Here is an 11,155-nt window from a genome sequence, read left to right as displayed (position 1 = left end):
ACAAAAAAAAACAAAAAAAATAAAAAAAATATTTTTTTTTCTTTTCAGTTTAATTTGAAGATTATAGTTTTAAGAAAAAAAAAATACAATAGTTACGAGAAAATCCAATTTTATTGAAACAAAGTTGTTAAGTTTTACAATTTTATTTTAATATGTTTACATCTAAAAAATCTGCAAGTCCAAGCTCAAATAACTTCATTTCGACTTCGGTTTTTCCCCTTTTTGACTATTGACACAAACTAGCAAAAAACAAAAAAATCACACAACTTGTTTTACTTTTTATTTAAAACTACCTTTCGTAGACTTTTCCCATCCAATAAAAGCTCCATTTTTCTGATTTTCATTTTCCAACCATTTCTGCAACGGCTTAAAATATTCCAAGATGGCGCTAGCGTCCATTGTTTTATGACCTGTCAAAAGTTCCATCGCCTCGTGCCATGGCTTGGACGAACCTAACTGAAGCATTTTTCTGAAAAAAATAATAATAAGAATGAAAATAAATAAATAATAATAATTTTTTAACAAACTTGAGGGCATTTCCAGCTTCAGTACTTTGATAAATATCACACTCGTGCAAGGGCTTCGAGGGGTCATTGGGGTCATATTGACCCGCTTTTTCACAAAGGGCCTTATGGAACTGGAACTGGACCACAAAGCTTACAAAATATCTGAAAAAAATTTTTTTGATGACAATAGTTTTTTATTAGACAAGACGATCAAGAGATTATTTCACGAGTTGATACACAGTCTTGATCGTCGTGTATAAGACAAACTTCAAGTTGAAAAAATAAATGTGATCAAATGTGTAAATTTACTTGAATAAAATAAGTTTAAAAGGCGGTTAAAGTGCTATTTTATCTACTTAAAAAAGTTAATAAAAATGAGTTCAAAAAAAAAATTAAATGTAATAAAAGAAAAGATAAGGTAAAATAACATAACATAAGATAAGATAAGATAAGATAAAATAAAATTAATTTAAAGAAAATAATATAAAATAAAATAAAATAAAATAAAATAAAATAAAATAAAATAAAATAAAATAAAACAATTAAATAAAATAAAAAAATAATTGAAAAGTCAAAGTGCGACAATACTTACTTATTATACAAGATGACAAAGAAATTGTTTTAAGTTTTAAGAATTGTTTAAGAGATATACATCACAATCTTCATCGTCGTGTATAAGACAATTTTTTTTCTTTAGCAGGACTTTAATTTAAAAAAATAGTTATAGATAAAATTGGAATAAAATAAGTTTAAAAAGCGGTTAAAGTGCTATTTTACCTACTCAAAAAACTTCATAAAAAAACAATTTAACGTCAGCTAAAAAATTATTAAAAGATCAAAATACGACACTATTTTTTAATTATACAAGACGATAACAAAATTGTTTTAAGAGTATATACACCACAATCTTCATAGTCGTGTATAAGATATTTTTTTTTTCTTTAGCAAGACTTCAAGTTAAAAAAATAGTTATAGATAAAATTGGATTAAAATAAGTTTAAAAAGCGGTTAAAGTACTATTTTACCTACTCAAAAAACTTCATAAAACAACAATTTAACGTCAGCTAAAAAATTATTAAAAGGCCAAAATACGACACTATTTTTTAATTATACAAGACGATAACAAAATTGTTTTAAGAGTATATACACCACAATCTTCATAGTCGTGTATAAGATTTTTTTTTTCTTTAGCAAGACTCCAAGTTAAAAAAATAGTTATAAATAAAATTTGAATAAAATAAGTTTAAAAAGCGGTTAAAGTGCTATTTTACCTACTCAAAAAACTTCATAAAACAACAATTTAACGTCAGCTAAAAAAATATTAAAAGGCCAAAATACGACACTATTTTTTAATTATATAAGACGATAACAAAATTGCCTTAAGAGTATATACACCACAATCTTCATAGTCGTGTATAAGATATTTTTTTTTCTTTAGCAAGACTCCAAGTTAAAAAAATAGTTATAAATAAAATTTGAATAAAATAAGTTTAAAAAGAGGTTAAAGTGCTATTTTACCTACTCACAAAACTTCATAAAAAAACAATTTAACGTCAGCTAAAAAATTATTAAAAGGCCAAAATACGACACTATTTTTTAATTATACAAGACGATAACAAAATTGTTTTAAGAGTATATACACCACAATCTTCATAGTCGTGTATAAGATATTTTTTTTCTTTAACAAGACTTCAAGTTAAAAAAAATAGTTATAGATAAAATTTGAATAAAATAAGTTTAAAAAGAGGTTAAAGTGCTATTTTACCTACTCAAAAAAATTCATAAAATAACAGTTTAACGTCTGCTAAAAAATATTTAAAAAGTCAAAATACGACACTATTTTTTAATTATACAAGACAATAAAGAAATTGTATTAAGAGTATATACACCACAATCTTCATCGTCGTGTATAAGATATTTTTTTCTTTAGCAGGACTTCAAGTTAAAAAAATAGTTATACATAAAATTTGAATAAAATAAGTTAAAAACGTGGTCGAAATGCTATTTTACCTTCTCAAAAAAATTTCAATAGAAAAAAATTAATAAATAAAGAAACAAGTACCTAATATAGGGCACGCTGGCAACGATGTGGTACTTGGCAGCTGGGTCAAAGTCACCCTCTGAGCGATTAAGGGGCGGTTCCACCCCTTGGTACTTCTCCCTCAGCTCCCACCACTTGCAATTGTACTCATCTGGGGTGATTTTCCCCTCGAAAACGTCCCATCTCCACAAATCCATCAAATAACCAAAAGGAAGGAAGACAATTTTATCAAGTCCGATCTGAAATAGGTTATTTAACACGTTTTCAGGATCGTCCTTTTCGCTCTTCAGGAGTCCAAGTTTGCGCAAATGTTTGCGCGATTCGACTGAAAGTGCGATCAAATCGCCCACGGCTTCATGAAATCCTGAAAAAAAAATAAATTGTGTTTTTTTAACTGAAAAATTGTGGTTTAGTACCGCTGTTAGCACCCTCTCTGAAGGGAATGGGTTGGTTTTTGTACTGGATGAAGTATTCAACGTGTCCCATTTCGTGGTGGGCTGTGATGAAGTGTTCCAGGGTGATTTGGGTGCACTGTTTGATCCTGAAGTCTTTGCGGTCGTAGAAGTCCCAAGCTGAGGCATGACAGACGATTTCGCGGTCGTTTGGTTTGGTTAGAATTGATCTCTCCCAGAAAGTTTCAGGCATTTCGGTTAAGTTAATTGATTTGAAGAAGTCTTCAGCGGTTTGGAAGATTTTTACGGCGGTGTAGTTCTAGAAAAAATTATTTAAAAAAAAACTTATTGGTTTGTGTTATTGTTATTACCTGTTTTTTTAGTTCGGATGTAATATCTTCATCTTTTTTGTCAGGGTAAGGAAGGGTGAATTCGGATACAGTTCTCCATTTTTGAGCCCACATGTTGCCTAAAAACTTGGTTTAAGCCGAAGAAAGCGCAAAAATCGGTGTGAAAAAATTGAGAAAAAAAAAACGAAAAAATTTATTGAGACACTTTTAGAATTGGCCATTTTCGACATTGATTTTTTCTCAATTACGGATAACCTAATCAAAAAAGTGAAACTATTTTGATTCATACCTATGCAAAATGATCTGGGGAATAGATTGGCGTCGAGAAAATTGCCAAATTCCCAATAGTTTTTTAGTTATGAATTTTTTTAAATTTGACCAAATTTTGCATTTGTCTCCAATTTGCTCGAAAACTATTAGTCGGAGAACAATATTTTTTTTTGAAAACAATAGATAATTTAAAGAGCTTTCCAACGATAATACACTTCATGGAGTTATCTCTAATAGTTCCGGAGCTATTGCTCGATAAATGTTCCGGGTACCGAAAATTGACAAAATCTGCAACGAAAATTGAAAAAATCAAACGTCAAAAAATCGAACATATGGACTTTTTGTGGACTTTTAACAACTTTTGTGGGTTGTAAAGACATACAGAAGTCCATAAAAATTTACTGGAGTGAGTTTAAAAAAAAAATTTTTCACCTCTTTGAAGGTGAAGTGTATTTATTACTCAGGAAATTTTAGCAAAAAAATTGAAAATTTTAAATCTCGTGAAAAGTTGGTATAATACAGAAAATGAGCCGCTGAATTCAATGGAACAAACCGCATTGCTCTACGACTTTTAGTTTTTTTTTATGAATTTATTTGTTGAATAAAATTTTTCACTATGACAAATGGCTACCCTAAATTTAAGCAAAAATTTTTAAATTTTTAATTCATGTAAAAAATTGATATATTATGTAAAATGAGCCGTAGAATTCAACCGAACAAACCGCATTGCTCTACGACTTTTAGTTTTTTTTTAATGAATTTTTTTAGTGAAAAACTTTGATCGCCTCTGTAGCCGGAACCGTTGCTCGGAGCGGCTCCGGGTTTGGTCAAAAAAATAGATAAAATTAAGCGCTATCAGATGTTTTTTGTTCGTTGCTCTAAGTCTTACAGTTTCCGAGAAAAACGCAAAAAAAGGTTTCCATTTTCACTTTTTTTCAATTTTCAACCGCCAATTACGGCGAAACTATTAGAGTTATCGAGAAACGGAAAAATGGAGGACAACCGGAATAAAAAACTCTACAAAATGGCATAGGACTCAAGGCGATATCTCGCAAAAAATTTTTCAATTTTCAAACGCCGATTACGGCCAAACTAAAAGAGTTAGGAGAAAACGCTTTTTTAGATCGGAAAGAGCACATCAAAATCTATAAGATAGAATCGGTTTTATTTGATTTAGAGACACTTTAAAAATTGACCGATTTTAAGGGGGGGGGTGTTAACTTTTTTTTAATTTTTTTTATTTTCTCATTTCTGGCTAAACTATTCAAAAAAGTGGAACTATTTTGATCCATCCCTATGCACAATGATCCGGGGAATCGATTGGCATCGAGAAAATTGCCAAATTCCCATTAGTTTTTTAGTTATGAATTTTTTAAAATTTCCCCAATTTTTGCATTTGTCTCCAATTTGCTCGAAAACTATTAGACGAAGAACAATATTTTTTTTTGAAAATGATAGATAATTTAAAGAGCTTTCCAACGATAATACACTTCATGGGGTTATCTCTGATAGTTCCGGAGCTATTGCTTGACAAAAGTTCCGGGTACCCAAAATCGACAAAAACTGCGACGAAAATTGAAAAATCAAACTTCTAAAAATCGAACATATGGACTTTTTGTGGACTAAAAACAACTTTTGTGGGTTGTTAAGACATGTAGAAGTCCATAAAAATTTACTGGAGTGAGTTTAAAAAAAATTTCTTTTTTCACCTCTTTGAAGGTTAGTAAGTGTTACTCAGGAAATTTTAGCAAAAAAATTGAAAATTTTAAATCTCGTGAAAAGTTGGTATAATACAGAAAATGAGCCGCTGAATTCAATGGAACAAACCGCATTGCTCTACGACTTTTAGTTTTCGAGTTATGAATTTTTTTAATAAATAAAATTTTTCACTATGACAAAAGGCTACCCTAAATTTAGGCAAAAAATTTTAAATTTTTAATTCATGTGAAAAATTGATATGTTATGTAAAATAAGCCGTAGAATTCAATCGAACAAACCGCAATGATCTACGACTTTTAGTTTTTTTTATGAATTTTTTTAGTGAAAAACTTTGATCGCTCTGTAGCCGGAACCGTAGCCCGGAGCGGCTCCGGGTTTGTTCTAAAAAATAGCTAAAATTAAGCGCTATCAGATGGTTTTTTGTTCGTTGCTCTAAGTCCTACAGTTTCCGAGAAAAACGCAAAAAAATGTTTCCATTATCACTTTTTTTCAATTTTTTTAACCTTCTATCGTTGTTCACTCAATTGAAAACACATTTTTTGCCAAAAAATTTTTACCTAAGAGATGCGCCGGAATTGGCCCTTTCTCCGACACAACTTCGCCATACTTCTCCCTCAACTTGAACCTCACATAGGCGTGTATTTGCAAATAGAGCGGCTTCAGCTGCTCCCACAGCCCCTCAATCTGTCCTCTAAACTGCGCATCCTCGTAATTATCCAACCAATTCTCCGCATTATTCGTAAAATTATTAAGCCTTGCCGCCTCATTGGCCAAATCGACATACTCCTCAAAAAGCACCTTACAGTGCGGCCCCACAGCGTTCCTCCACTCAACCCAAACGTGCCTCAACTCCTCCTCATTGCGCGAAGTCGCCAAAATTTGAGTCAAGTGCGGTTCGAGCGAAAGATCGCACTTTGAGGAGTTGTGAAAGTCGCAGATTTTCGCAGTTGAGTAGATTTTTTCCATCTCGCTGATGATTTTCTGGTAGCGGTTGAGTTTGGCCTCCGGGAGTGCGTCCGAGCCCAGTTTTGAGTATTTCTTAAATTGGCGTTTGAGGTCTGGGTCTGAGAAGGTGTTCCAGTTGAATTTGGTGACTTCTTCCCAGTCTTTTTTGTGTTCTTTGGCCACTTCGGCGCTCACAGCTAGCTGTTAACACAAATTTTCGTTTTGTTTAACAAGCATAATGTTTGCCATAACGAGTGAGCGCAGTTAACAAATTTTGTAAATTGAACAAAATTTTAGTCGATTTATTAAAAATAATCTTTTAATTTGAGAAAAAAAATTGATGTTAAACCACTTAACCATATATTAAGAAATTTTTTTAATTGTGTTCCTACAGTAGAAATGGTCGCACTTTTATAAGACTTGTTAATTTTTCATAAAATATCATTTGTCCCAATATTACGTATGTATGCCAAATTTCAGTTCGTGATCGTTTTTAATTTTTTTGAGTTTAAATCAAAAACCGCATCAAAAAAGGCAAAACTGGCGAACTTTAGACACAATTTAACAAAAAATTACCCAATTTTTTATTAAACAAAAAACGGTTAGTCACGTTTTTAATCCATAATTTAACAACAGTTGGATAAGAAATTAACACAAATTTTCAGTTTGTCTAACGAGCATAATGTTTGCCATAACGAGTGAGCGGAGTTAACAAGTACTGCAAATTATACAAAATTTTAGTCGATTTGTAAAAAATAATCTGCGAGAAGTTTAATTAAACATTTAATTTAGGGAAAAAAATGATAGTTAAACCATTTCACAACAAATAAAAATTTTTTTTAATTGTGTTCTACAGTAGAAATGGTCGCAGTTTTATAACACTTGTTAATTTTTCATAAAATATCGTTTGTCCCTAGATTACGTATGTGTGCAAAATTTCAGTTCGTTCGGATGACTTGCTCTTTTTTAATTTTTATGGGTTTACATCAAAAACTGCATCAAAAAAGGCAACAATTGACGAACTTTAGACACAATTTAAGGAAAAATTATCCGATTTATTGGAAAAAAAAACGGTTAGTTACGTTTTTAATCCATATTTTAACAACAGTTGGATAAGAAGTTAACACACATTTTTGGATTGGTTTAACGAGCATAATGTTTGCCATAACGAGTGAGCGCAGTACTAGTTTTGCAAATCATAAAAAAGTTAGTGGATTTGTAAAAAATAATCTTTAATTAAAAATTTAATTTGAGAAAAAACTGGAGGTTAAAACATTTCACAACAAATTAAGAATTTTTTTTTAATTATGTTCTACAGTAGAAATGGTCGCAGTTTTCTATTACTTGTTAATTTTTCATAAAATATCATTTGTCCCTATATTACGTATGTATGGCAAATTTCAGTTCGTTTGGATAACGTGCTCTTTTTTAATTTTTCTGGGTTTGAATCAAAAACTGCATCAAAAAAAGCAACAGTTGACAAACTCTTGACACAATTTAACAAAAAATTACACGATTTATGAGACAAAAAACGGTTAGTTACGTTTTTAATCCATATTTTAACAACAGTTGGATAAGTAGTTAACACAAATTTTCAGTTTGTTTAACGAGCATAATGTTTGCCATAACGAGTGAGCACAGCTAATAAGTTTTGCAAATTGTACAAAATTTTAGTCAATTTATATAAATAATCTGCGAGAAGTTTATTTAAACATTTAATTTGTGGAAAAAATCACGGTGGTTAAACCATTTCACAACAAATAAAAAGTTTTTTTAGTTGTGTTCTACAGTAGAAATGATAACACTTGTTAATTTTTCCTAAATTATCATTTGTCCCTAGATTACGTATGAGTGCCAAATTTCAGTTCGTTCAAATGACGTGCTCTTTATTAATTTTTCTGGGTTTGAATCAAAAACTGCATCAAAAAAAGCAACAGTTGACAAACTTTTGACACAATTTAACAAAAAATTACACGATTTATGGAACAAAAAACGGTTAGTTACATTTTTAATCCATATTTTAACAACAGTTGGATAAGAAGTTAACACACATTTTTAGTTTGGTTTAACGAGCATAATGTTTGCCATAACGAGTGAGCGCAGCTAACAAGTTTTGCAAATTGTACAAAATTTTAGTCAATTTATATAAAAAATCTGCGAGAAGTTTATTTAAACATTTAATTTGTGGAAAAAATGGTGGTTAAACCATTTCACAACAAATAAAAAAATTTTTTTAGTTGTGTACTACAGTAGAAATGATAACACTTGTTAATTTTTCCGAAAATATCATTTGTCCCTAGATTACGTATGTGTGCCAAATTTCAGTTCGTTCAAATGACGTGCTCTTTATTAATTTTTCTGGGTTTGAATCAAAAACTGCATCAAAAAAAGCAACAGTTGACAAACTTTTGACACAATTTAACAAAAAATTACACAATTTATGAGACAAAAAACGGTTAGTTACATTTTTAATCCATATTTTAACAACAGTTGGATAAGTAGTTAACACAAATTTTCAGTTTGTTTAACGAGCATAATGTTTGCCATAACGAGTGAGCACAGCTAATAAGTTTTGCAAATTGTACAAAATTTTAGTCAATTTATATAAATAATCTGCGAGAAGTTTATTTAAACATTTAATTTGTGGAAAAAATCACGGTGGTTAAACCATTTCACAACAAATAAAAAAATTTTTTTAGTTGTGTTCTACAGTAGAAATGATAACACTTGTTAATTTTTCCTAAATTATCATTTGTCCCTAGATTACGTATGTGTGCCAAATTTCAGTTCGTTCAAATGACGTGCTCTTTTTTAATTTTTCTGGGTTTGAATCAAAAACTGCATCAAAAAAAGCAACAGTTGACAAACTTTTGACACAATTTAACAAAAAATTACACAATTTATGAGACAAAAAACGGTTAGTTACATTTTTAATCCATATTTTAACAACAGTTGGATAAGTAGTTAACACAAATTTTCAGTTTGTTTAACGAGCATAATGTTTGCCATAACGAGTGAGCACAGCTAATAAGTTTTGCAAATTGTACAAAATTTTAGTCAATTTATATAAATAATCTGCGAGAAGTTTATTTAAACTTTTAATTTGTGGAAAAAATGATGCTTAAACCATTTCACAACAAATAAAAAAAAATTTTTTAGTTGTGTTCTACAGTAGAAATGATAACACTTGTTAATTTTTCCTAAAATATAATTTATCCATAGATTACGTAAGTATGCCAAATTTCAGTTCGTTCGGATGACCTGTTCATTTTTAATTTTAAAAAGTATAATAGTGTTAGAAAATCGAAGTTAACCTCGAAGTTAACAAATATTTTCCGAATAAAGTCATTTATTACTTTAAATTTACCACAAAAACTAGAATTACCTTATTTTGGAGATTTTGCTCCGTGATGTTTGAAGCATAGGCCCATTCTGCCAGCACAAGCCGATTACTGCTTTCTTCATTCTTCTTGTTCAAAAATTGAAGAAAATCCCTAGCTCGCAACTCTTCATCTTCAATTTCTGGATCAGTTGCACCTCCAGCATGCACCAAAAGCCCCAAAACCAAAACCAAGACCAAATCCATCTAAAACCAATAAAATTTGACACCGTAATAGCAATCGTGACCTTCCCCACGTGACATTATCTCAAATAATAACGCAAATAGATTCAAGGTTTCGCCGAGTTTTTGGAAAAACTCACCGTTTTCGTCGTGGTTTCGAGGGAATAAGTCGGTAATGGGTGTTTGTGTCTCTTTTATTCAGCAAGCGTCCAAGACCGGTTAGATGGGCAACGACCGCACTGAACAACAAACTAATCACATTTCACTCTTTGCACAATTTCAAACTGCATCGACGTTTCATAATTTGAGCCAAATTGAGGCGAGAGCCAGCGTTGCAAGACGAAGGACGAAGAGGAAACGAAACGCAGTGCAGGAAAATGTGATTTTTTCGCGAGAGTGTGAATTGCTTTTGCCTTGGATTTGGTTTGGGACCAGTTTTGGAAATATTCCAACAAAACAAATCGGGGTTCTTTGACCAGAACGGCCAGGCCAAGGTCTCACAACGGCGAGATTTGGCACTGATTTGGTTGGTGGAAAATAGCGAGGAATAAATACATACACATTTTTGGGCATTTTTGACTACATTTGGTGATTTTTTTTTATCATAAAACAAGATTTTTGGTTTAAAAACCTGTTTAAATCCTCGAAACTTTTGGCAAAATTTTATATTTTATTTTTAAAAAATTTTGCGCAATACTTGAGTTTTTGCTGAATAAATGCTTAGAAAAAGTAAATTTTTGGTCATTTTCGACCAGATTTAATAATTTTTTTTTTTAAACTTAATAAAAACAGAAAAAAAACTTGATTTTTAGTTTAAAAACGTGTTTGATTCTTCAGAACTTCCAAAAATATTGTCATTTTTGAAATAATTCTGTAATTTTTTGGCTGACTTTTCAAGAGATTTGACGCAATCATAGACTTTTTGCTAAATAACCGCTTAGAAAAAGTAAATTTTTTATCATTTTGACCAAATTTGGTGATTTTTGTATTCTAGTTAAATAAAAACAGGAAAAAACTTAATTTTTGGTCTAAAATCGAGTTTAAATCCTTAGAATTTTATAATAATTATGTCATTTTTGGCATAATTTTGTGTTTTATTGTGTGAAATTTGTATCCGGCTCGGAGGACTATATATTAGAGTGAAAGCTAGTTTTTTTAATTTTAAAAAAATTAAATAATTTGAATTTAAATCTTCAGAACTTGCAAAAATAAAGTCATTTTGGACATAATTCTATAATTTATTGGCTTACTTTAAAAAATTTTGCGCAATAATTGAATTTTTGCTGAATAAACGCTTCAAAAATATAGGTTTTTTGTCATTCCCAACTAAAATTGGTGTATTTTCGTTTTAGTTTAATAAAAACAGAAAA

The 11,155-nt window shown here is 30.5% G+C and overlaps 1 protein-coding gene across 1 annotated transcript; it reads right to left on the bottom strand.

Annotated features, from left to right (window-relative positions):
- Window positions 1-92: 92 nt before the first annotated feature.
- On the bottom strand, window positions 93-10,065 carry LOC658335 (angiotensin-converting enzyme-like). Its single transcript, XM_008200606.3, has 9 exons — window positions 9,926-10,065; window positions 9,609-9,809; window positions 5,836-6,424; window positions 3,311-3,408; window positions 2,964-3,258; window positions 2,569-2,911; window positions 528-668; window positions 294-469; window positions 93-239 (listed from the first exon to the last, which is right to left on the bottom strand). The coding sequence occupies exons 2-9, from the start codon at window positions 9,807-9,809 to the stop codon at window positions 196-198; spliced, it is 1,887 nt and encodes a 628-aa protein (XP_008198828.3). The 5' UTR covers window positions 9,926-10,065; the 3' UTR covers window positions 93-195.
- Window positions 10,066-11,155: the final 1,090 nt, after the last annotated feature.

The sequence above is a fragment of the Tribolium castaneum genome, chromosome 7, assembly GCF_031307605.1.
Source record: "Tribolium castaneum strain GA2 chromosome 7, icTriCast1.1, whole genome shotgun sequence".
Taxonomy (NCBI): Eukaryota; Metazoa; Arthropoda; class Insecta; order Coleoptera; family Tenebrionidae; genus Tribolium; species Tribolium castaneum.
This window is presented reverse-complemented; position numbering and strand designations above follow the sequence as displayed.

Coding starts and splice junctions, on each gene's coding strand:
- LOC658335 (XM_008200606.3), bottom strand. CDS start 9,809: ATGGATTTGGTCTTGGTTTTGGTTTTGGGGCTTTTGGTGCATGCTGGA. Junction 6,425..9,608: donor AGCAAAATCTCCAAAATAAG/GTAATTCTAGTT, acceptor TTGTGTTAACAG/CTAGCTGTGAGCGCCGAAGT. Junction 3,259..3,310: donor CATCCGAACTAAAAAAACAG/GTAATAACAATA, acceptor AATTTTTTCTAG/AACTACACCGCCGTAAAAAT.